Source organism: Anticarsia gemmatalis, chromosome 17 (genome assembly GCF_050436995.1).
Source record: "Anticarsia gemmatalis isolate Benzon Research Colony breed Stoneville strain chromosome 17, ilAntGemm2 primary, whole genome shotgun sequence".
NCBI classification, from domain to species: Eukaryota; Metazoa; Arthropoda; class Insecta; order Lepidoptera; family Erebidae; genus Anticarsia; species Anticarsia gemmatalis.
This window is the reverse complement of record NC_134761.1, coordinates 8,466,585-8,491,339: the sequence shown is the minus strand read 5'-3', so window position 1 is coordinate 8,491,339 and position 24,755 is coordinate 8,466,585. Positions and strand designations below refer to the sequence as shown.

The window sequence follows — 24,755 nt, the reverse complement described above, 5'->3', positions numbered from 1 at the left end:
GTGTGGTATAAAACAAAACAAAATTATTATCTTTCAGATCTTTATTATTTCTGAATATGGACATACCAGCGTTTCAAGTTGTTAGTAGAAAGTCCAGATACGTTATTTCAGGTAATTACACACAAATTACCTATAGTGAGTTATCATAAAGTTATAGGTAAACGACATAATCGATATTCTAGGTGTTACAATAATCAGATGTTAAATAGTCACTCGCAGAGCGCAGAAGTTGATACGCTTAGTTGAGTTCATCGGGGAGGTTGATAGCGGGGCTGGGGATCACAGGGGTGACGATAACCACGGGCTCGACGGGGGTGGGGGCGTCATCGACGACGATGATGGGGTCGACGGGTGTAGGCAAGTCATCGACCACAATGACGGGGTCCACGACGACGTTCTCGTCAACCACGATGACAGGGTCGACATGGTCTTCGGCTTCATCCACAACGATGACGGGGTCAGGGTGTACCTCGGGAACTACAACAGGGGCGACGGGGGTGCTGGCGGCCTGGTTCACGTTGATGATCAGCTGGACGAGGGGAGCAGAAGATCCAGCGGGGATATCGCCAATGACGACTGGGGAAGGATCGACTGGGGCGAAGTCAACGATTTCAGGTCCAACGGAGATGGGCTCGGGGATTGGCAAGTCGACGATTTCGGGTCCAACGGAGATGGGTCCGGGGAAGGGAAAATCGACGATAGCGGGTCCAATGGAGATGGGGGGGAACTCAGGTGCTGGCACGGGGCCGGCGGGGCCGGGGACGATAAGTCCGCGCTGGGTGGGACCAGCGACGGCCACAGCGATTACGGCAGCAACAGTCAACAGGAATTTCATTTCTAAAAGGAGAAACAGCTTAATTTAGAATTTACAAACAATTAAAAATCTTTACTTGTCTATGAAACAGGACCACATTTTTTAGTGATATAAATTAAATGATATGGAACAAAAATAATATTATTCAAAAAACTTACTTGCGACTTGTTTATAGCTGCAAGATACAAAGTACCTATGATTTTACATAGAAAAACACGAGGTTATATACAAAAATATTATCTTTAGTGCATCATAAAAGGATCAACCCACTGATAATTGTTTAAAATGATTAGGTAGGGCGGAGTGACATAACTAAATTACTCGACAGACACGTGAGAAGCTTGCTGCATGTGATTGCCTATTGGCTACTACACATATACCTACAACAATACCGCCGACACAAGCCGCGTAGAGCTGTCAATACCCAGAATTACCGCTCGAACGCTAGGAACAAATGGCGCCGGTACACCCGGCGGCCTAGGTCGAAGGTCTTGCCGCCGGCTGTGCCGGTAACCATTAGTAGATATATATACTTAATTTCGCAAGGACCAAAAGCAGGGCCACATAGTCTCTTTTCGAATTAATAACAAGATACCTATAAGAGTAACTTAATGTATTGAATTGTATAAATTAACAAAAATTTAAATTATTTAAGGCCTTTGTATCTAAACATACGTTTGATTGTGACTAAAATGTTTGTTTTAGTTATATAATATTATTTACCTTAGGCGCTTAGTATTACTATTTTATTTTGAACCTAAAGCAGATAATAATTTAGCCTCGTAATAAAACGAAACTTTCAGGCGTTGTTGAAATTGAAGGAAATAATGTTACATTATATTTGTGACACTTAATAAAAATTACTACCCTTTTTAAAACTCCGAGAGAAATAAATATTAACGTTTTATCTATCTACTATCAACGTACTTATCAGTATAGCGGAATCCTAAAATATCCATTTCGAATTATCTGTTCTCAATTTGTTTTTAGGTAGGTACGTGCCTTATGATCTTAAAATGGGATAGAATAATAAAAACAAAGTAGGAACATACATTTATAGAATTTTATTAATCTTTAAATAAATGTAACAGGATATCCAAGCGTTTCAAGCTCTTGGTAGAAAGTCCTATGAATGTTATTTCAGGTGATTTTACTTCATTACCTTTTCCTTAATATTTTGTTTTGATGTTATTTGATGTTATTGTCATTCGCAGTGGTTATCAGTGGTTTCTTGAGATTTAGTTGAGCGCTTCGGGAAGGTTGACGACGGGAGAAGGAACGACGTCCACAATTTGGATGGGGCTGGCGTCGACTACCTGGATAGGAGAGGCGGGAGCCTCGTCAACAACCTGGATGGGGCTGACATCTACAACCTGGACGGGGCTGACGTCGACCACCTGGATGGGGGAGACGGGAGCTTCGTCGACGACCTGAATCGGGCTGACATCTACAACCTGCACGGGGCTGACGTCGACAACTTGGATAGGGGAGACGGGAGCTTCGTCGACGACCTGAATCGGGCTGACATCTACAACCTGGACGGGGCTGACGTCGACCACCTGGATGGGGGAGACGGGAGCTTCGTCGACGACCTGAATCGGGCTGACATCTACAACCTGCACGGGGCTGACGTCGACCACCTGGATGGGGGAGACGGGAGCTTCGTCGACGACCTGAATCGGGCTGACATCTACAACCTGGACGGGAGAGGCGGGAACCTCGTCAACAACCTGAATGGGAGAAACGGGAGCCTCGTCCACTACGTCAGGGAGAGACAGGAGCAGAGTCCACCACCTCGATGGGGTGGATGGGGGCGGAGTCAACAACCTCAACAGGGGAAACGACCGATCCAGCGCCCTTGATGTTCAGGATGATCTGAACCAGAGGAGTGTTAGTGGGGATCTCGACGGGCACGAAGTTATCGACGATAGCAGGTCCAATAGCGATGAGCTCGGGTACGAAGACGGGTGCGGGTGCAATGTCGATAGGCTCAGGAGCAGGCACAGGTCCAGCGGGTCCAGGGACGACGAGTCCGCGCTGGGTGGGACCAGCGACGGCCACAGCGATGACGGCAGCAACAGTCAACAGGAATTTCATTTCTGAAAGTGATGAAACCACGCTTAGGGCACAGATACGAAATAGAAGGGACTAATAAAATAATTTAGTTATGTAGGGTAACAGGAGGTAACCAAAAACGACACGACTTATTAAACGGTAAATATTTAGTGAAAGCTTTGTACTTACTTGTGACTTGTTTATAGCTGCGAGATACAAAGTATCTATATGCTCTTCAGCTGTTTTTGCGAACGTTTTATACTAAAATGTTATCTACCTGGATCCCTCGATTAATTATTAATCCCTCAGAAGATTTACAAAAATACAGATTAGGAAGATGCACACTTAGTTGTTTTTGTAATTTTTTCCTTGTTGCCTTGGTTTTATCAGAACTTTTGTTCGGAGGTGTGGGTCATGCCGTGGATTTGTGAAGTGAAATGATTAATTTTGGAAATTTTCCATTCGAACAATATTTAAAGAAAATTACAAAGTTTAAGTGGTAACTTTATGTCACCCAACTGGGTATTTATAGCTACATTTTAAATGGGTGGTAAATTACGTTTTTGTGTACTTAAGACAAAGATTTATAGAATTCTGCGAGTTTTTTTTTACCAAAAACAATTGTAAACTTTTGGTATATTTTTACAAACTAAATACTTAAAAAGAACCTGATGGTGCTTTGACTGACTGAATGTATATAGATATAAAAAGAAAAATCTCTTCTGCGAGGTCGCTAATTGCCAATTTACGATTGTCATAATATATTGTGATTTAAAGATACACGCAAAAATACACCAATACTTCCGTATAATTATTGTCAGGTTTATATTTGTAACTCATCTCTGTTTATATAGTAGGTAATCTTTAATAGTAACATTGTTCAATTTATTTATATTTTAATTTTGTTATATTATTATGCCTATAATTGGCATATTAATAACGTGGCTGATGGCCTGCATTTCAGTCTAGTGTTTTTCTTTGATTGTCTGGTCACAAAAAGGGACTGATATATCAGTAAGGTATTTTGTTTTTATTATTTAAGAATGTACATACATATATGCATAATTGCGAATAAAGAAATAAATGTATTTGTGTGTGTATTATTTTCTTTATATAAATGAATCCTATGTTATCTAATAGTCATATCTTTCATAACAATTCGTTCGGTTCTTAATAGTGTTTATTTTTGATTTTACTATTCGACTACCAAATCTTTTATCATGATTTAATCTGCAATTAAGTCATTTTAATGCCAATCAATATTTTTGAATGATCTGAATAAAAAATAAAAATTACAAATTACACAAAAAAAATCTTACGAGAAAAGTCCTAAAGGCGAAATTTATCCGCCTGTTAAGATAATAGTGAAAGATTTAAAGGATATCTATCGTATGAGCTTAACTTACTTTACGATGTTATCTGAAGACAGATAATATCGCAATGAAAAATAGATAGTAAGTAGTCGCGTCTTGTGGAAGTCAAGCGGAGTCAAATGATAATGTGATTATGTTTATTTCATTACGAACTTGTCTTTGCTTTTTTCTTACTTAGTACCTAGTCTCTAAGGCGAGGTGATCTCTTAGCCACTTGCGCTCAACGGTAGATAAACGAACTCTGGTTTAAACAACCCTTCTCGCACTCGTTCTATAATCATGGGTGACTGCATGGCGCATAGTAGTATTTGACTAGAGTGCGTCCGAGCTTTAAAGAGCACGTAAAGACTCGAACCCGGCTGTTTTCCATAAAGAAAGCAGTCGTTAAGCCAAGGGCTTTGCGGGCGGCTTGACCAACTCATGAAAATCCAACAGAAGTGAATGAAGTAACAAACTTAGGTATAGGTATATTATACATCCACCCTCGTTCACATTTCTAATTATTAGTAGGGGTAAAGTGAGAGGGGTAGTATCGTGCGACTTATACCACAAAACAATGGTCATTTGGGGCTGTATAAAGTAGCGTATAAGAAAAAGAGAACTAGCTCCCGTTTTGATTAAATCGTCACTAGTGATGTTTTATACAGTAATTTTTAATGTTGCATACCTTAATCAGTATTAATATGGGTCATCGAAATTCCAAAGCCATAAATTGGTTCATGCACTTACCAACAATGTTTACTCTTTCACTTTGGGAAAATCTTTCATCCATATTGTTTTCACTTCAATGGACATCACTACAGAACGATATCTCCTCTAATACTCTACATGATAGATACTAATTAACAAACTTTCAACTCTAAGCTATTAACATATAGTTTTAATATTAAAAAATAACACCATTCGAAATTAACATTCTGCCGCCAATAACAATTGACAGTCTACTTTTAATTTTAAATTTAAAAAATAACCTGCTTGCAGGATGACCAAAAAGGTAGCATACTACTATGCTACCTTTAAGAGCAATCAATTTTAATATAATTTAAATGATTTGTAATGGATGTTGTTTTAGAAATATTTAAGTATGATTTTAAATAATCAAATATAATTGTATACAAGGAATTGCTTTGTAATATTATTATATTGTTTGAAAACAAGTTAAAGTAGACTTTCCTTTAGATGTCAATTACGACAGTAAGAAACTACAGTTTGCAAAGGTGTCATTGAAACACAAAAGGAGTATTATGCAGATTTTTATTACACACGTTGTTTACACACTTCTTATTTTATTCTCTTGTCCATAAATGTTTTCTTTCTTCAGGTCATATTAAACAATATTTAGATCTACGGTCGTCAAATATCATGGGACGCTTTTTAAGGGAAATAAATTGTTTTTTTTAGATTTAGTTGAGAACGTCAGGGAGGATGACAGCGGGAGAGGGAGCTGCATCAACGACCTGGATGGGGCTAACATCCACGACTTGGATGGGGCTGGCGTCGACAACCTGGATGGGAGAGGCGGGAGCCTCGTCCACAACCTGGATGGGGCTGACATCTACAACCTGGACGGGGCTGACGTCGACCACCTGGATGGGGGAGACGGGAGCTTCGTCGACGACCTGAATCGGGCTGACATCGACAACCTGGACGGGAGAGGCGGGAACCTCGTCAACAACCTGAATGGGAGAAACGGGAGCCTCGTCCACTACGTCAACGGGAGAGACAGGAGCAGAGTCCACCACCTCGATGGGGTGGATGGGAGCGGAGTCAACAACCTCAACAGGGGAAACGATCGATCCAGCGCCCTTGATGTTCAGGATGATCTGAACCAGGGGAGTGTTGGTGGGGATCTCGACGGGCACGAAGTTATCGACGATGGCAGGGCCAATAGCGATGGGCTCGGGCACGAAGATGGGTGCAGGTGCAATGTCGATAGGCTCAGGGGCAGGCACAGGTGCTGGCACAGGGCCGGCGGGTCCAGGGACGACGAGTCCGCGCTGGGTGGGACCAGCGACGGCAACAGCGATGACGGCAGCAACAGTCAACAGGAATTTCATTTCTGATACACAGATTATAGCACTGTTATTATTTTGAAAGAAAACAAAAATTGCTTAAATGAAAGCAAAGTTTTTACAAAAAAATAATAATTTAACAGGTACTTACTTGTGATTGGTTTTATAATTGCGAGACACAAAATATATGCTCTTCATTACATTCTGCTGTCATTATATACTGAAATGTTATCAACAATATGATAAATTGTCTGGATAGAGCGTCCGCAGATTAGTCGCTAATCCTCTGAAGACTTGCAAATGATAGATTAGGAGGATGCACTGATTGCCGTTTTTGTACATAATTTTCCTTATAGCTCCAGTTATTTATCTGTGGTCGTTCTTGAGAGAACATCATGCGTGTAGTGAACAACGTATTTAAATGAACATAATTATATTTATTGTTTGAAAGCAAATTTTAAAATGATCCTAATAATATGTTCTATCTGTTGTTACCCGTTTTTAAGTTTGTGTAAATGGCGAATATTGATTAGACTTTTTCTTTCAGTGTAGTAGTTATTAAGTGCAATGTTCCAAGACAGTGATTTTGGCAATTAAGTGCTTAAATACTTATAATTAGTTTTAGATTTTCCTGTTTCTAATGGTCGTGCGTAGTAAATTATCGACGAAATTTTCGCTAAAATTTCGGTCAAAGATGTTGTATAAATTATGCAACAAAAAGTGTGGGTTATAAATAAGTAAAGTATTACCATTTTAGTGCGAATAGTACAAATCTGGATTGTATTTTTTTTTGTTCGTATACTTTTATCTGGACTCACCCACTTTTCACCGACCTACCAACCTAAAATCCTCCAACTTGATGGGGACCTAATAAGTTTAGGATTCGGTGTATTTCCAAAATAAAGGAGCTATATCTTACTGGCACTGTCAGCTACATAAGATTTTTTCAAACCTTTAAGGGCTATGAACTTTGAATACAAAGCTCTCTACTAATTTGTTGGACTTATGCTGCTCCCATGTTTTTTATCTAGTTCGTACCCGCAGGCCTCGTCACGTGCTTCTGTATACAAGCAGGTTTTAGTTTTAAGAGCTTCTCTTTATCGCAGATGACAACATTACTATCTACTAATAGTTTAATCACGCTATTTCTACTTCTAATGACTCATTTTTACTTGCAATGATAATATTATCATCAGACGTTAGTAGATAATATCTTATGTAATATTATAAAAGTATTCTTAACACGCTAAGTATTATAAGGAATGTAATCAAAGTTCTGTTTGCTATAAAGACAGGAAATTTAGAAATTTGACTAAATTATATACGCCCGAACTTGGAAGCAAATCTTTAACCTTACGAGTAGCAGTCACATGCTTACATTACCACTAGTCTTCAAGAAGACACAAGCGCGGGAATTGTCTACAAAAAACATGCTCCTATTCCCACAAAACCATCATTATTTATTGTGGTCTAGATGGACCTAACCCCACGAAAACCTTTATTTATTTATTTATATTTCACATTCTTAAAGAAGTTTTAATCCAACCTTCTCACATATTATTATAACCTATTTGCATTCCGGCTTGAAATTGAGACTGTTCCACTTTTAAAAATCAGTTGATTGTCGATTGTTTTTGGCGGCAATCTTATATTTTTATATGAAATGTTTAGAAATTTTAATTTTATATTATAATGAAAAAATAAATCAAAATAATCATGACAAATGACAATACACGTGTTAATATTTGAGATTTTTGTATGTTTTTGTTAATGTTAGTGAGTGTGGTAAAATAATGGTGACGATTTGATAGACATTGCTAATGTAAGTATGAATTCGACAAACTTTTATTTTTATTTCTCTTTGTATCTTTTCGAACCTCAACTTTTACGCTATTCTTCATTATAAGGATGTCATTAACATAAGAATGGCATTTCTAAATAATTCTCTTTTGAGAATAAATTATTTCCTAAGTAATAATATAGAACGGATTAATCATTTTCTATCACGGGGCATTCAAATTGATTCACTTGTAGTTATTCTGTACTGACGAGTTAAATCTTATCTCGCGATTATCATTGCTTTTGTGGATTACTATAATACGATAAAATATGGTTTTAGATAAAGCTAATGTTTAAACGGCCCCCCGTTTTTACCCGATTGCACGGCCAATAAGAGTTTTATGTTTATTTATATTCATTATTATACACGGCAAAATAGGACCCTCCATAATTTGTATTAGTGTCATGCAAAAGTTTTTTAATGTGCACCTACTTACTTATAGTTGGTAGAATTGAAAGAATATCCAAGAGTCTAAAAATTCAATAATATAATGTTTTGCAAAAAAATGTACCTCGAAGTGTGACACCCTATTCTTCGGGGCACGTTAATTACCTTATTGATAAGGTTTTATTAGGTTAAATATTAAAACAAAATACTTTCTTTTCAGATCTTTATTAGAGGACATACAAGCGTTTCAAGGTGTTGTTAGAAAGTCCAGATAAGTTATTTCAGGTAATGTTATGTTACATTTCCTTTACATTTTTTTATACAAAGATGGTAATTTTAATAATTATCAAGGTGGTATTAGAGATGTTAATTATAATTGTCATTCGCGGTGGTGACGTCTAGTTGATAAACTTAGTTGAGCGACTCGGGGAGGTTGACAGCGGGGGAGGGGATGACGGGGGTGCCGATGTTGACGGGCTCAACGGCGACGGGAGCGGCGTCGACGACTTGGACGGGGCTGACATCTACAACCTGGACAGGGGAGACATCTACAACCTGGACGGGAGAGACATCGACGACCTGCACGGGAGAGACGGGGGCGTTGTCAACAACCTGCACGGGGGAGACGGGAGCATTATCGACGACCTGGACAGGTGAAACGGGGGCGTTGTCTTCCACCAGCACAGGGGCTACGGGAGAGACATCCACAACTTGAACGGGAGAACCAGCAACATCACCAACAACGATGGGAGATTGTTCAACACCGTTGATGTTCAAGATGATCTGAACCAGAGCATTGGCGGGAACCTCAACGGGCACGAAGTTGTCGATGATAGCGGGTCCAACGGCGATTTCCTCAGGCACAAAGACGGGAGTGGGGCCAATAGCAATGGGTTCCGGTACGAAGATGGGGGCGGGGCCTACGGCGATGGGCTCAGGCACAAACACGGGTGTTGGTCCAATGGCAATAGGCTCAGGAGCAGGCACAGGTGCAGGCACAGGTCCAGCGGGTCCAGGGACGACAAGTCCGCGCTGGGTGGGGCCAGCGACGGCCACAGCGATGACGGCAGCAACAGTCAACAGGAATTTCATTTCTGAAAACCAATGGGTGTTTTTATGAATAAAATGTTTATTAAGAAAGTGCAGGTAAGGTAATTATCACAAATTTTAATTAATATTTACTCACTTGAGACTTGTTTTTAGCTGCAAGATACAAAGTATCTATTAATTTTTAGTTGATTTTCAACCAATTTATACTAAATAATTATCAAGTAGACGATAAAGTCAAGCTGCTGTGAAACGATTAATCTTTAATCCAACACGAGAGTTAGATAAATAGTAGATTAATAAAAGGGATTTATGTACACGTTTTAAGATTACAAAACTTTTAAATTAGAACCGATCACATTTTTGTAGGTGTGAGGTAATTAAATTACGTATGCATTGAAGGTAATGTCTAGAAAATATTATATTCCTGTTAAAATAGCAGTAACCATATTTGGGTACTTGAACGTATCGGTCACGAATTTACGTAATTCCGATTCCATTCACGATGTGGTACTTGTCGGTGGCTCTACGATGGTGGCGATTCAAAGCATTCAAAAAGAGTTAAAATGCATGTATGTGCACACGATGATTTTAAAAAGTTTATGTCATTGTGTTAGAATTTTGATTTACCTGTATTTACCCCTATATTAACATCAAGTCATTATTCTTTTTCGTATTTGTTTAATTTTACACTCTTTTGATTTCCACATCGTTTGTCAATGAATCGGCTATTTTCTGTTGAATATATTATATGTTCCCATCTTAATCATTTTAAAGGGTCCCAGCGATAAGGGAAAACCGGGAATTCTTTTATTACTAAGACTTCGCTGTCTGTCTGTCTCCTGTACCGTGAAAGATTGACATTTAAAAATTTTACAGATTGTAGATGGTGTATTTATATCGCCGCTCAAACAAAAAATACTAAAAACATTATTTAATACATATTTAATTTGAAAAGCTCCCATACAACAATCGTTTTTTATTGTGGAACAATACGTGCGCGGGATTGAATCGCACTTAGCTGGTTTTTTTCTTTGTACTAGACTAATGGCATAAGACGGAAGTTTGCTAGTGACAAAAGCCACGCAGTAGCTCGATTCTCTACTACTATCGACTACCGACAACCGAACTGTCATCGAGAAATTTTGTATGAAAATCTGATCAGCGTCTCTGACGGGTGTCGTAGGAAACATTTTGGCAGTACATTCTTAATGTCAACATTTCGATAGCTAGCCGGTTGTCGGTAGTCGATAGTGGTACAGAATCGAGGTACAGATGTCATTAAATAAAAGAAGTAATAGAAATTACTATAGTGTATAATATCACCCGACCATGGGATCTGCGAAAAGTACGAAAATTGTACGGGAGACCTTAAACCCTTAATCCATAAACACCCACTTGCGTGAAGTAAGTTTGCGGAAATTAACAATAATAATCAATTGATAAGCACCTACAAGTTAATCCTGACTTTTGTTTATTTATTGCCCCTTGTATATTATTTAATGCTAATAGGTATAGATAAAACAAAAGGAAAATATTCAATACTCATGGCGCCGTAGCTTATCGAGCGTCGACATATAGATTTTGAATAGTTTCAAGGGACGTTGTGTACTACTTTGAGTAAAAGATTTAGTTTTGAATCATGTTCGTGGCATCATTAAGTTTTCACATTTGTAATTGCTGTAAAGGCCGGTTCAGACGAGTGTACGGCACTGCTAGCGTTTCTTGTAACTACTTGCAGTAGCGCCCACACGTAGAATTCACGTTGCATTACACATTGGCTTAAATTATACGCTACTCTAGTCTGGACTCGGCTTAAGAGTTTGATGTTAATGGGATTGTACCCTACTATGAGCATTACCTGACCTGTCTCTGTACCGGTAGATAGGTCAGGTATGTGTTTTATATAAAGAGTCAATGCTCAAGTCAATATAAGACTGCCTCCGTGATGGGGTTGGTAGGGTATCCGACAGCTGATAATGAGGTCTCTGCTTCGGTTCCCAGTTCAGGCGAAGTAAGGCGTTATTTTCTCATTTATATTATAAAATCACATAATTGTAGCCCGGAATATGGCAACGAGCCCAGTATAATGGCGATAGGTTCGCCCCTATCACAAAGAGCCAGTAAAATCGAATCGTTTTTACTGTCTATAGGATTACCTTTGTGGGGCATTAAAAAAATACCATTCGTAGTTCTTTGATGATAGAGAAACGGCCCTTGATTATATGTTTTATACTAATAGTAATTTTTCAGTCAGTGTGTCGTTTAGGTATGAAGACGGTGTTAATGAGCAATAATGCGACAACAATACGAGGTATATTGTGGATTGAGGTGATCAAAGGTGAAAGAAAATAAATAATTTCAGTTAAACAGGACGAATTCTTTTATTCATCGATTGTGTTTCATGTTGGTGTTTTGAAAATCTCTAATAAGTAATGTAATAATTATCCAAGTATCACAATAATAATATTCGTCGAGACCTAAAGAGAGAGTTATTGAGGGTGAGGGAGTGACAAGAATGCCGATGTTGACAGCTTCGACGGAAAGGAGAGCAGTCTAGATGACTTTGATATGGTATACATTCTGCACAGATCAGTTCTTTGTGACTATTATTTTGTCACTAAGTAACAAACTAACATATTTAAAAACGATACTAATCTGATTTACCTGGAATTATAAAACTGGAATGGTGTCATAATTATAAAAATACAATTTAATTCAGATCGCATTTATTATTCAGTTTAAGAATATTTCAGTGTCTCCAGTTGTTGTTGAAGAGTTCTTCAAGGAAGTCAAAGCAATCTTAGAACAGAATTGCTTTGTAGATTATAGATAGAATATTTTTAGTTCAAGGATTCAGGGAGGTTGACAGCGGGGGAGGGGATGACGGGGGTGCCGATGTTGACGGGCTCAACGGCGACGGGAGCGGCGTCGACCACCTGGACGGGGCTGACATCTACAACCTGGACAGGGGAGACATCTACAACCTGGACGGGAGAGACATCGACGACCTGGACGGGAGAGACGGGGGCGGTGTCAACTACCTGCACGGGGGAGACGGGGTCGACGACGGGGAAGATGTCGACGATGTCGACAGGTGAAACGACGTCAGCGGCCTCAGGGACGACCACGGGGGCGACGGGGCTGGACTCAGCGGCGGCCTGGTTGATGTTCAGGATGATCTGGACCAGGGGAGTGCTTGAGGCGGCGGCGGCTTCAGGGACAGGGAAGTCGACGATGGCGGGGCCAACGGAGATGGGCTCGTACTCGGTCTCGATGATTTCGGGTCCAACGGAGATGGGCTCAGGCACGGGGAAGTCGACGATGGCGGGTCCGACAGAGATTGGGTGGAAGTCAATGATTTCGGGGCCAACTGAGATGGGCTCGGGGGCCGCAACGGGTCCGGCGGGTCCAGGGACGATGAGTCCGCGCTGGGTGGGGCCAGCGACGGCCACGGCGATGACGGCAGCAACAGTCAGGAAGAATTTCATATCTAAGAATAAAGTAAGGAGTTAGAATTACAATTTCATGAAAACAAAAGTATTTATATTTTTTTAAATATCTGCAATTGTTTACTTACTTGTTTCTTGTACTTGCGAAATACAAATGATGTCTGAAATTTATTTCTTAGTTGTTTTATATGAAACTTTTATCAAATACATTTCTTAAGATGTTGTTGATAAAATATGGCATAGAATTATTAATCGTCGCAGATTACAATTTAAAAGAAGGAAATTGTACTTTGACGATAAGCGTGACAGGCATCACTCATTATAATATCGATTGAGAGCTTATTTACTTTGACATATTATAAATACTTTAAGTACAAATAATGAATGTTTGTCACAAAGAGTTAGCGAAAAACACATTTATTTAACACGTTTTTCTTCTGGAGGTTAAAGAATCAAGAATAATTGTAAAGTTTATCATTCATAACATAAACGGTATAATATCAATCACCAATAAAGTTGTGTTGCCAAGGTAACTATATTATTCGTAATGGAAGTCACAGTGGTGTAAAGTTATACTTCAAAAAAATCTATGGAGCTGGTCATATCATTAGTATTCAGTTAAATAATTAATTTAGAAGAGTACGTTATACAAACACTAAAATTGAAAATGGCACTTGAAATACAAATAATGTTAACTGCAAAACACACGTAGTACCATTTAACGATAGTTCCTGTCAACATAATTCAATTGTTGCATTGAATATCCTGGTCATGCTGTTTACGCGATAAATTATTAGAATTATAAAAGCACTCAATAAATCAATGTTAAATCAAATCATATTATGTTTTTATAGCGTGTACTAGTTAAAATGGTCTAAGTACGTTGCCCTGTGGTACACCGTGTGTTCTTCATCTTACGATAAATGCTCGGCAGCGACAAGTTGGCATTTCAATGATGTAAACAATTGATCAAAATATTTTTGTATATTCATATTTATTTATTTACAACTTAGGAAGATAAAGTTTAATCTTATTCAGCCATTCACTGCACTTGCAGTGAATGGCTGAATTATTGTAAAAATCGTAATACGTGATCAAAAGCTTTTTACGAATCTATGAATATATTAACAAAATTGTCGCGAAATTCAAACATCTTGTTTTAATTACGGTGGTAGCAATAATTTATATTAAGTATACAAATACTACTTACTGTACACGATACTGTTAACTGGCCATATTTGACCCATGTACCTTACGTTGAAGTTTTGCTTTTCAATTGTGCACATTCCAATACGGTAGTTGCCTACCAGTCAAATCAGCTATTCTTTATGAAATTTAATGTCGAAAACACATTTTAGTACAGAAATACGACGTAGTGACGTCACTATTGCAGACTTTCGTTGATATCAAATGAGTGTCTAATAAAATGTTTCAGTCTGTAATAATAACAATTTCAACATTACTTACAAAAAAAGCTACATAGCCTTAGCACTTTAGATGAAGCTTTTACGATTACGAGTTTTATAATTTTCCGTTAACCCAGGCAACTACCCAATTGTAGTAGCAGAATAAGATAATACCAATGACAAGTATCAATCACGTAGGTACTAAAGCCACGTTATTTTGAATAGGTACGACATAATACGAGGAAAGAGTATAGTACGCAGTAGTAAGTAATATAGCAATAAAAATATATATTATCTTTAAATGATTGGCGCCATAAATTATTTGAAACACGTTAACCGATAACACGCACGAATTAAATATTAATCTTTCAAATATTAAATAACTATTTTGCACTGTTTCTTAAACTGAATTAGGGATAAAAAGTTTTAAACTTGAAAGGACTAAGTAATCTCATTATGTACAGAAAAGTAACGCCGTGTTTTAATAGATATCATACGTTTACAGCAATTCATGTTATTATCATTAAGACGGCAATTAATTTTATACCCCCTGGAATCGCTTCTATTGATATCAAATTATATTTTAAGCTCATTAATGAAGCTTGCGATGAAAAAGAAAAAGAGGATGATAAAGAAGCTAAGCAAAACAGCGAATATACATCAATACATTTTTGCTGGTATACCTACAGTAATGCATTAAATAGAGCAATTACTTTACATTTATGTATTAGTTATTTATTACAACAAGAGTTTTTGAAGTTTTTGTCAATGATCGATGTCCATGCGTTTAAAAGAATTTGACTACAAATATGAGAATTCTAGAAAAGCGTTAATAATTTGCAGTTATGTAAAAGTATCTATTTTCTTCACATTTTGATATAACGTTGGTGATATTAAGGAATGTAGTCGAGCATCTGATCGGAATTAAAATAGCACCAAAGTATTTTCAGAAAGGGTAAATGCGTATTATTAATGGTTTTCAAAACTTCGATGTATTACAAGTACCTATTTAATGCTTACTGTCATAAATTTAAATTCTGTTGACAAAAACTTCCGTGTAATTATCATACATGTCGCTAATATTTATACCCTTTTAGATTGCAAATTACTAAGAGTTTGTTTATCTAAGATATCTATGTACACAAAAAACAATTGATAACATTTTTCATTTCATATATAAGCACCACTATTTTGATTGAAAATCATATTCTGTATTTTGCAAGTACACAAAACACAAATCAAGTAAGTTTAATACATTTACAACGTGCAATATTTTATAAAAATGTATATTATATGTGTCAATTGAAATATTACATAATTGTCTATTTCATCCATAGTAATTAATTATTTTGTTGCCTTAACAGACATGAAATTCCTGTTGACTGTTGCTGCCGTCATCGCCGTGGCCGTCGCTGGTCCCACCCAGCGCGGACTCATCGTCCCTGGACCCACCGGACCCGTTGCGGCCCCCGAGCCCATCTCCGTTGGCCCTGAAATCATTGACTTCCACCCCATCTCTGTCGGACCCGCCATCGTCGACTTCCCCGTGCCTGAGCCCATCTCCGTTGGACCCGAAATCATCGAGACCGAGTACGAGCCTATCTCCGTCGGCCCCGCCATCGTCGACTTCCCCGTCCCTGAAGCCGCCGCCGCCTCCAGCACTCCCCTGGTCCAGATCATCCTGAACATCAACCAGGCCGCCGCTGAGTCAAGCCCCGTCGCCCCCGTGGTCGTCCCTGGGGCCGCTGACGTCGTCTCACCCGTCGACATCGTCGACATCTTCCCCGTCTTGGACTCCGTCTCCCCCGTGCAGGTTGTTGACAACGCCCCCGTCTCTCCCGTCCAGGTCGTCGATGTCTCTCCCGTGCAGGTCGTCGATGTCTCCCCTGTCCAGGTTGTAGATGTCAGCCCCGTCCAGGTTGTAGATGTCAGCCCCGTCCAAGTCGTCGACGCCGCTCCCGTCGCCGTTGAGCCCGTCAACATCGGCACCCCCGTCATCCCCTCCCCCGCTGTCAACCTCCCTGAAGCACTCAACTAATGCAATCAATGTATCACTAGAATAAGTCTGGACTGAGTATATTACTTAGCCTCTTTTATGAAAAAATGCTGCAAATTTGCCACAAAACTGTATATTTTGACTCATGAAAATATATTTTTATGATCTGAATTATTTAATTTTATTTCATATGTTTTCGTGTTCAATTCTTATATTTTTGATCATTTCTAATCGCTACATTTTTTTTAAAATAACGAAACATTGCGAAAGTTTTTTTGAATAGATCGATGGGCTTGATGTTTTTTACCCATTGAAGAAAACTTTTCAACCTGATTTGATAAATTTTGCACAAATTTTAGTTAGTATTAGGTGCCTGGATTCGCACAAAAGACTGTTTAGCCCGGAAAATCAATGTATGTGCACTAAATCACCGACAGGAGCTAATATTGTTATAAAGCACTGTGATTATTGCATTATAAATTAAGAAGTTTTGATCAAGCTTAATCAGTCATGTCAAATCTATTTTAATTAAATTTTCTTCACCGCTAGTTTATAGTCTGGAATGACGTATAGGATCCTCCGAAAATGTTTTCATACAGGCGAAGTCGCGGGTAGAATTAGTAATGTATGTATAAACTCTTGAATTTAATATTATTAATAACTAGCTGACCCGCGCAACTTCTTGCGTCTCGTAAGAGAGAATGGGTCATAATTTTCCCCGTTTTTGTAACATTTTTCGTTACTACTCCGCTCCTAATGGTCGTAGCGTGATGATATATAGTTTCCTCTTTCCTCGATAAATGGGCTATCTAACAGTGAAAGAATTTCTCAAATCGGACCAGTAGTTCCCGAGATTAGCGCGTTCAAACAAATACACAAACAAACAATCAAACAAACAAACTCTTCAGCTTTATAATATTAGTATAGATATCATTTAACTAGTATGTTAAATTTAAAGTGTTCAGCTTTTGATTTAGCAACTCATATTTAACTTAACGATGGTATAACAGCTTACCTAACAATATTCGCACTTCGTATATCCTAGTTAAAACTTCTGAAAAACTGAAAATTAGTTCGTTTGGGAGAGCTCAGCTTTGAGCCTCGGATTATAAAAATACTGCAAGAGTAACCTTAAAAAGTAAAACATTTGCAATTAGGAAAGTCCGACTGTTTATCGAGAATGTTGAAGCCTATTATATCCCTTTTGAGGCTTATGGGCGAAAAGTGTAAAAGTAGTTTTCCTGTATTGTAAGAACAATTCTGTAGTTTCTAAACTCAAAAGAAAGAAAGAAAATATGTTTCGAGTATCAGTAGTAGTCCAGAGTCATAACTGCTTCATATTCTTCAAAAGAAAAACGCATTTAAAATTAACCTCTATTCTTTCTACTTTCCGTCGGTCAAGTATTAGTAGTGGTTATCTCTATGTTCGTTCTCCATATTATGCGTATAATGACTTTCGTAGCATTATAAGAAATCACTGAATTCTTCGTACCTATATTTATAATAGGTATTATTCTATGCGTATATTTATCATTTATATTCAAGAATTAATCATTTGAATTTTTTAACATCAAGTTAAGTTATCTTTTAATATGGAACCAAATGAGCTGTTTTCATTGCAACTGATGATATTGTTACTATGAGATGCCTTATTTGAGATGCGTGTGGTTTACAACTTTTCTTTATTTAGTCAATAAATAATGTGTTAACTGTCTGGCTAAGTTAAGAAATAAAAATATAGAAAATATGATTCGGATCGCATTTATTATTCATGTTTAAGGACATAATATATCAATGTCCTTTGTGTGGCTAGAAGCAATTTTATAACAAATCACTCTTCAATAAGTCAGTTTAGTTCAAGGATTCGGGGAGGTTGACAGCGGGGGAGGGGATGACGGGAGTGCCGATGTTGACAGGCTCAACGGCGACGGGAGCGGCGTCGACGACCTGGACGGGGCTGACATCTACAACCTGGACAGGCGAGACATCGACGACCTGCACGGGAGAGACATCGACGACCTGGACGGGAGAGACGGGGGCGGTGTCAACAACCTGCACGGGGGAGACGGAGTCCAAGACGGGGAAGATGTCGACGATATCGACGGGTGAAACGACGTCAGCGGCCTCAGGGACGACCACGGGGGCGACGGGGCTGGACTCAGCGGCGGCCTGGTTGATGTTCAGGATGATCTGGACCAGGGGAGTGCTGGAGGCGGCGGCGGCTTCAGGGACGGGGAAGTCGACGATGGCGGGGCCGACGGAGATAGGCTCGTACTCGGTCTCGATGATTTCGGGTCCAACGGAGATGGGCTCGGGCACGGGGAAGTCGACGATGGCGGGTCCGACAGAGATGGGGTGGAAGTCAATGATTTCAGGGCCAACGGAGATGGGCTCGGGGGCCGCAACGGGTCCGGCGGGTCCAGGGACGATGAGTCCGCGCTGGGTGGGACCAGCGACGGCCACGGCGATGACGGCAGCAACAGTCAATAGGAATTTCATTTCTAAAAAGAAGAATGGTAATATAATATTTGGTGTTATAATTCAGAAATGTTACAGATTTAGTAATTTTAGAGACTTACTTGTGTTTATTGTACTTGCAAAATACAAAGTATGATTTTCAGAAATTTGCTTGGATTTATATACGTAAAGTTAATCTCATTCTTCCTTCTAATAATTTAAAGTTATCTTAGATAAATTAAAAAGCGTGTGAAGTTATTAATCTTGGCCGATAAACGAGTTTAATAATGAAGATAATCAAACGTAAGATTTTGCGTATACTCATTGCGTGTGTGCATCTGTGAAAAACTGGATGTCCAGAATGTGGAATTATAAATACATATTTAAAATAATGCTCCCAATGATTAGTGTTATATCGTTTTTAAGGAATGTCTTAAATCCACCGGTTCCGGAAACCATCAGCATCGTGACGAATTTGGTGTTAATTTCGTCATTTAATAACCAGAAAATGGGCAATGACAAATCGGCAATTTTTTATATGTTCAAATTTTAGTTATTCATTTATGTAGAAGTGTTTTCTTGGCTTGTTAATGATAATATCGTCCTTGCCGATTTTGGATACGGCGGCCAGTTTTATTGAAGCCAGCCAACTGTGCAGGACTTTGTTTATAGTAGCCAAGTGTGTGCACAATACACAGATACACTCCCTATTCCTTTACTCTCATAGTCTGGTGGGACGGCTAAACCGACACGACCAGAGAGAGGTCAGGCGCAGGACCGACGGCTTTACGTGCTCTCCGAGGCACGGAGGTCTAGAACCTCAACTTCGTAACTCCGGGCAATTTCTGAGAATTTTTAAACAGAAAATCTCAGAAAAGACTTTTTGGCCCGACCCAGGATTCGAACCTGAGACCTCTTGCGCGGCAGTCGCATACCGTACCGACCGCGCCACAGAGGCAGTTGGCTTGTTGATATAAGTAGGTCAAATCAAATCAGGTTTCTGGAATTAGTCTGGAGCTAACATCCTTTGCCCTTACTGACCCCCGGTTTCTGAGATACATTTAGCGGTAGTTTATCTATTCTATAGTGTATTTTTATACGATTTTAAACGCTATTGAATAGATAAACTACTGCTTAATGTACTCAAAAACCAGGCACGAGTCTTTGTTTGAGAAAGGTAAATTTGGGTAACTTTGAATCATTTGGGTAACATTGAACGGTATATTCCCGGTGTCCACCCCCTGCTTGTCCACCCCGGGTGGACAAAGACACAAATCTTTTAAAAAGTTGTCGGTGTCCACCCCTGGGGGACAGTGAGTTCCAGCAAGCGTGGACATTGAGAATGTTTATTTAAGCAGTGGCTTTGTCCACCGGCGGTGAACATCGAGAGTAGTAATATGAAACTCGTGTCTTATAGTCCACCCGGGGTGGCCAGCGGGAATAATTTAAAATTAATTCTCACTGTCCCCCAGGGGTGGACACCGAGAACTTTTTAAAAGATTTGTGTCTCTGTCCACCCGGGATGGACAAGCAGGGGGTGGACACCGGGAATATACCACATTGAACGTGGGAATTTGAACTAGTTTCGATTATTTTTTTGTATAAAACCAACATAATTGAAAAAGGTTTATTTTAGTTTCGCAAACTTTTATCAATTATTTTGGTTTTATATGAAAAAATAATCGAAACTAGTTCAAATTCCCACGTTCAATGGGGTCAGAGCCCATTCGTCCCCTAAGATTCGCACCCTGTGCCCACTCGTCCCCTGGAACTTTTGAGGGGCCCATTCGTCCCCTGAAGAATATTTATTTTTATTCATTCTTCTAATATAAGTACATGTATATGTGTATACTGCAGCTTGGTAGTCCTGGTACAGTCGTGCAGAAAAGGCTATAATAAAAAATATAGTATTTCGGTAGATATCATGTTTATTTCAAATAAGATTAACACATACAAAATCACAATGTCCTAGAAAATAACAAAATACAACTCTTTTACAAAAATCAGTCTTGATTGACCATCATATAAATCAACATTAAATATAAAATATGCAGAAAAAAATAGAACACATATCAACAGTAAATAATTACTTACTTCTTATTTTTTTGTATATTTACCAACTACATACATGCAAAATCATAATAGCTTAAATCTAAAAAATTATAACAGTACAAAAAAAAATACTAAAATCACAATAATTATTGAAGACTAGATAAATCAACATATAGCAAGACAGACAATCTTACATCGTAAGCCTATCGACAGGTTATATTATTATCATGACGGATTATCATTCATCATAGCTCTTTTTTCAATGATCTGTTATGATTTATTAAATTAATTCCGTTAATAAACTGTTCACAAGTGAATTATTTTAACCGTTTCTTATGTAAAATATAGCTAATTTTATCTCAGGGGACCAATAGGCACCTGAATAGGTGCCGAATCTTTAACTTATATTGTATATATCGCACTCCCGGTGCAACACTGTCACTTTTGTAAAAAAAAAACAAATCTATAGATATGTTACAAAGTCATTGTTGTGTGAAGTGTCAACGTTTTAAATGCTTCTCCTGAAAAACTACATTTTTGCATAAGTGACAGTATTGCACCGGGGATGCGATATATTAGAGGGGACGAATGGGTACCTTAAAAATAATATTTTTTATTAAAATATTAATTGGTCCCCTACCAGGAGACCAATGGGCACCTATGTAGGGGCCGAATCTACAACTTTTATACTAGGGGACGAATTTTAGGGGACGAATGGGCTCTGACCCGTTCAATGTTACCCAAATGATTCAAAGGTACCCAGGTTGACTGTACGTTATTTGGTTAATATTAGGTATTATAAGCAATTTTGGAGCAATAGAATAATTCTTCCATTTATTACAATTGTCTTTTTTTAGATATCAATATTAGCGACTTACAGTCTGTGTGTATGTATTTTAATATGATGTTCGCACTATAACATACGCTTCAAGTTTAGTCTTAACGTGGTCAAAGCAAAAGAGTTGTTTTAAATAGAGATCTGATGCTGAAATCTTCTTAAGTAAAAAAATACTAATTACAAAGTAATGAGGCACTCTTGAGAACTAGTTGCGCTCACAAGCCCGTAAACGATCAGTGGGTATAGTAAACTTAACTTCATATTTTATAGATGTATAACATGGCGTGTAAAGTAAAAATTATGGGTATTTAAACTAAGAGGGCTTCAGAGGGCACGTTAAAGGTCACTCGCGGTTGTCGGCAATTAAGAAAACAGTAGTTAAGCCGTGCAATAAAAGCCTTTCGTTCGGCTTGAACAATTTTGACACTGGGTGGATTACTATACCATATGATGAATGAACAAACAGATTATTTTTTAGGGGCCTCGTCGTTAAGTTACTTTCTTCGAGATATACCTTAGGTTTTTAACAAATTTATTTCCATTTGATAAGTTTGAAGTTAGGTAATATTATAGGCAATAAAAATATCGCACTTGTAGAGATACTGCTGTCGCTTTGGCCTAAGATAGCTTAGCGTGGCATTCGCCTTCGCTCATATAGCTCGATTGTAACATATTTGGTATTGTTGGTTAATATGATATAATACGAGTACTCTATATGTAACATTGTCTAATTATAACAACTTTAAGAAAATAAATAAATAATGGTGAAACCTGACAAAAAAATGTATTAATCTGGCACTAGAATAATTTTCGTTAATGTGAAGAAACAGTGATTAATTGGAAACCAATACAAATAAGTCAACATAATATGACGCTGACTTTTTAATCGTCAATTAACTTTAAATAAAATATTTTGACTTTTTGACAGTTCAATCACATTATTATCTATCCATTGGTTGATTTTATACCTAGGCTATGACTTAAAAAACGCATCTTCTAACAGGAGATTTGGTTTTGAATCACAAATGTTTCAATATTTACACACCCAATAGCTAAAGATATACTTAAATGGCCGATAATTCCAAATACTCAATAAAAAATACTGCAGGTAACATTAACAATAAAATAATATATTTGTTGTATATTTTTATTAGTATTCCAGCATATACATATATACAGTCCCTAGACGTTAGCAGAGATTACATAAATAATTTTAATTAAAGCCATTCATAAAAATAGGCTAGGCTAAATATCACAATAATTCATTTAGTTCAGGGTCTCGGGGAGGTTGACAGCGGGGGCGGGGATGACGGGGGTGCCGATGTTGACGGGCTCAACGGCGATGGGAGCGGTGTCAACGACCTGGACGGGGCTGACGCTGTCGAAGACGGGGAAGTTGTCAACGATGACGGGGTCGAACACGGGGAAGTTGTCAACGATGACGGGGTCAAACACGGGGAAGTTGTCGACGATTTCGAGGGGTGCGTCGACATCAGCGGGGGAGGGGACGACGACGGGGCCGGGGGCAGCGGCGGCGGCCTGGTTGATGTTCACGATGATCTGGACCAGGGGAGAGCTGGGAGCAGCAGCAGCTTCAGGGACGGGGAAGTCGACGATAGCGGGGCCAACGGAGATGGGCTCAGGCACGAAGACGGGTGCAGGTGCTATGTCGATAGGCTCAGGTGCTGGCAGAGGTGCTGGCGCAGGTGCTGGCGCAGGTGCTGGCACAGGTGCAGGCACAGGAGCAGGCACAGGTGCTGGCACAGGTCCAGCGGGTCCAGGGACGACGAGTCCGCGCTGGGTGGGGCCAGCGACGGCCACAGCGATGACGGCAGCAACAGTCAACAGGAATTTCATTTCTGAAATGAAAAGAATTGAAATATTAATATTGGTGCTAAAACCACTGACTAAATAAAGAACTATAATTGCTAAAGTTTTCGTGAATAAACCTAAATGCTTGTAAATTTTGCGCACTCACTTGTATTGTTTGCACTTTCAAATTACAAAGTATACGTTTTGGAAAATTCAATTAGTTTTTATACGGTTTTTTATCAAATCAATGTAGCCAAAACATTATTATCACAGATAAATTGAAACACGATTCTCGAAAACATTATCTCTATAACTTAAAAAGCTTACGTATTCACAATATTGCGGTGTGTTTGATTGACTTACTACATTTAAAAGACTCGAACTAACCTACTTACTTCAAACTATTTTGCTTACAAGATACTCAATATTATTTTAATTTCAGTGGCACTGTTTAACTACACAAATATAATAAGGCCATATATTTTTTTCTAATTTCGAAATAATACTTTATGAGAATAACCGATGTTAATAGACCAGAAATAATTGTGTGTTTGATATCCACTTTTACGTAGGAAGCACACATGTGTAATTGTGTATAACTATGTGTATCTTTAGAGTCTACGAGTAATCACCATAAAAACAAATGAAACAACGGGACATTGCTAGTGTATGGTTATAAGCTACAAAAGCACGCATGAATGGATTTTCTTAATCTTATCAATTGAAAAGAAACATGCAACTATAACAACTAAGAACTTTGATTGCATGTTATATGAGTGGTCACATAAAAAAGCTTATTGCACCATTATTTTGTATTAAAACGTAATAAATGATAGTGATTCGTTTATCGATAATAAAATATTTTTGTAGTATGTTATAATCCAACGACTAAGTAGAGAGCCTTGCGTGCAAGGATAGCAGCCGTCAGAGGTACAAGATTCAGAATTTAGAACATCATTGATCAGTAGTAGGCAGCTGACGGCGGCCTGTCTGATACATCTTCTTTTCTTGATTATAATAAACACTGGGTGCCGTGTCGTTCCAGAAATAAAGAAGATAAGGTAGTCCATCTAGAGCAGGGGTTCCCAACCTTTTCTTAGTCCGGGACCACTTTTAGATTATTCTTGTTAGCAGGGACCACTATGTAAGTATATTTAAATTAAGTGTAATAATCATCCTGAAAATTTAAAATCATTCGTGGACCATATTTTGTC

General features: G+C 38.5%; 8 protein-coding genes across 9 annotated transcripts; 1 reads left to right on the top strand and 7 right to left on the bottom strand.

Moving 5' to 3' along the window:
- Positions 1–23: 23 nt before the first annotated feature.
- Positions 24–1,099, bottom strand: LOC142979994 (uncharacterized). Its single transcript, XM_076125247.1, has 2 exons — positions 973–1,099; positions 24–837 (listed from the first exon to the last, which is right to left on the bottom strand). The coding sequence occupies exon 2, from the start codon at positions 833–835 to the stop codon at positions 239–241; it is 597 nt and encodes a 198-aa protein (XP_075981362.1). The 5' UTR covers positions 836–837; positions 973–1,099; the 3' UTR covers positions 24–238.
- Positions 1,100–2,005: 906 nt separating this feature from the next.
- On the bottom strand, positions 2,006–2,911 carry LOC142980193 (uncharacterized). The gene is made up of 2 exons (XM_076125528.1): positions 2,729–2,911; positions 2,006–2,679 (listed from the first exon to the last, which is right to left on the bottom strand). The coding sequence occupies exons 1-2, from the start codon at positions 2,909–2,911 to the stop codon at positions 2,053–2,055; spliced, it is 810 nt and encodes a 269-aa protein (XP_075981643.1). The 3' UTR covers positions 2,006–2,052.
- A 2,571-nt stretch (positions 2,912–5,482) lies between these two features.
- On the bottom strand, positions 5,483–6,532 carry LOC142979989 (uncharacterized). The gene is made up of 2 exons (XM_076125243.1): positions 6,406–6,532; positions 5,483–6,301 (listed from the first exon to the last, which is right to left on the bottom strand). Exon 2 carries the CDS (start codon positions 6,297–6,299, stop codon positions 5,646–5,648), a length of 654 nt encoding a protein of 217 aa, XP_075981358.1. The 5' UTR covers positions 6,300–6,301; positions 6,406–6,532; the 3' UTR covers positions 5,483–5,645.
- Positions 6,533–8,690: 2,158 nt separating this feature from the next.
- LOC142979987 (uncharacterized) lies at positions 8,691–9,724 on the bottom strand. The gene is made up of 2 exons (XM_076125241.1): positions 9,668–9,724; positions 8,691–9,575 (listed from the first exon to the last, which is right to left on the bottom strand). Exon 2 carries the CDS (start codon positions 9,571–9,573, stop codon positions 8,893–8,895), a length of 681 nt encoding a protein of 226 aa, XP_075981356.1. The 5' UTR covers positions 9,574–9,575; positions 9,668–9,724; the 3' UTR covers positions 8,691–8,892.
- A 2,509-nt stretch (positions 9,725–12,233) lies between these two features.
- Positions 12,234–13,122, bottom strand: LOC142979990 (uncharacterized). Of its 2 annotated transcripts, XM_076125245.1 has the most exons (3): positions 13,109–13,122; positions 12,573–13,021; positions 12,234–12,539 (listed from the first exon to the last, which is right to left on the bottom strand). In XM_076125245.1, exons 2-3 carry the CDS (start codon positions 13,017–13,019, stop codon positions 12,372–12,374), a joined length of 615 nt encoding a protein of 204 aa, XP_075981360.1. In that variant the 5' UTR covers positions 13,020–13,021; positions 13,109–13,122; the 3' UTR covers positions 12,234–12,371. The 2 variants fall into 2 exon arrangements, with proteins under 2 accessions (XP_075981360.1, XP_075981359.1); XM_076125244.1 differs by having other exon boundaries at positions 12,235–13,021.
- Positions 13,123–15,566: 2,444 nt separating this feature from the next.
- LOC142979988 (uncharacterized) lies at positions 15,567–16,553 on the top strand. The gene is made up of 2 exons (XM_076125242.1): positions 15,567–15,628; positions 15,751–16,553. The coding sequence occupies exon 2, from the start codon at positions 15,753–15,755 to the stop codon at positions 16,422–16,424; it is 672 nt and encodes a 223-aa protein (XP_075981357.1). The 5' UTR covers positions 15,567–15,628; positions 15,751–15,752; the 3' UTR covers positions 16,425–16,553.
- A 1,574-nt stretch (positions 16,554–18,127) lies between these two features.
- Positions 18,128–19,015, bottom strand: LOC142979991 (uncharacterized). Its single transcript, XM_076125246.1, has 2 exons — positions 18,962–19,015; positions 18,128–18,883 (listed from the first exon to the last, which is right to left on the bottom strand). Exon 2 carries the CDS (start codon positions 18,879–18,881, stop codon positions 18,234–18,236), a length of 648 nt encoding a protein of 215 aa, XP_075981361.1. The 5' UTR covers positions 18,882–18,883; positions 18,962–19,015; the 3' UTR covers positions 18,128–18,233.
- Positions 19,016–22,862: 3,847 nt separating this feature from the next.
- Positions 22,863–23,742, bottom strand: LOC142979996 (uncharacterized). Its single transcript, XM_076125249.1, has 2 exons — positions 23,708–23,742; positions 22,863–23,588 (listed from the first exon to the last, which is right to left on the bottom strand). Exon 2 carries the CDS (start codon positions 23,584–23,586, stop codon positions 22,996–22,998), a length of 591 nt encoding a protein of 196 aa, XP_075981364.1. The 5' UTR covers positions 23,587–23,588; positions 23,708–23,742; the 3' UTR covers positions 22,863–22,995.
- Between the last annotated feature and the right edge of the window lie 1,013 nt (positions 23,743–24,755).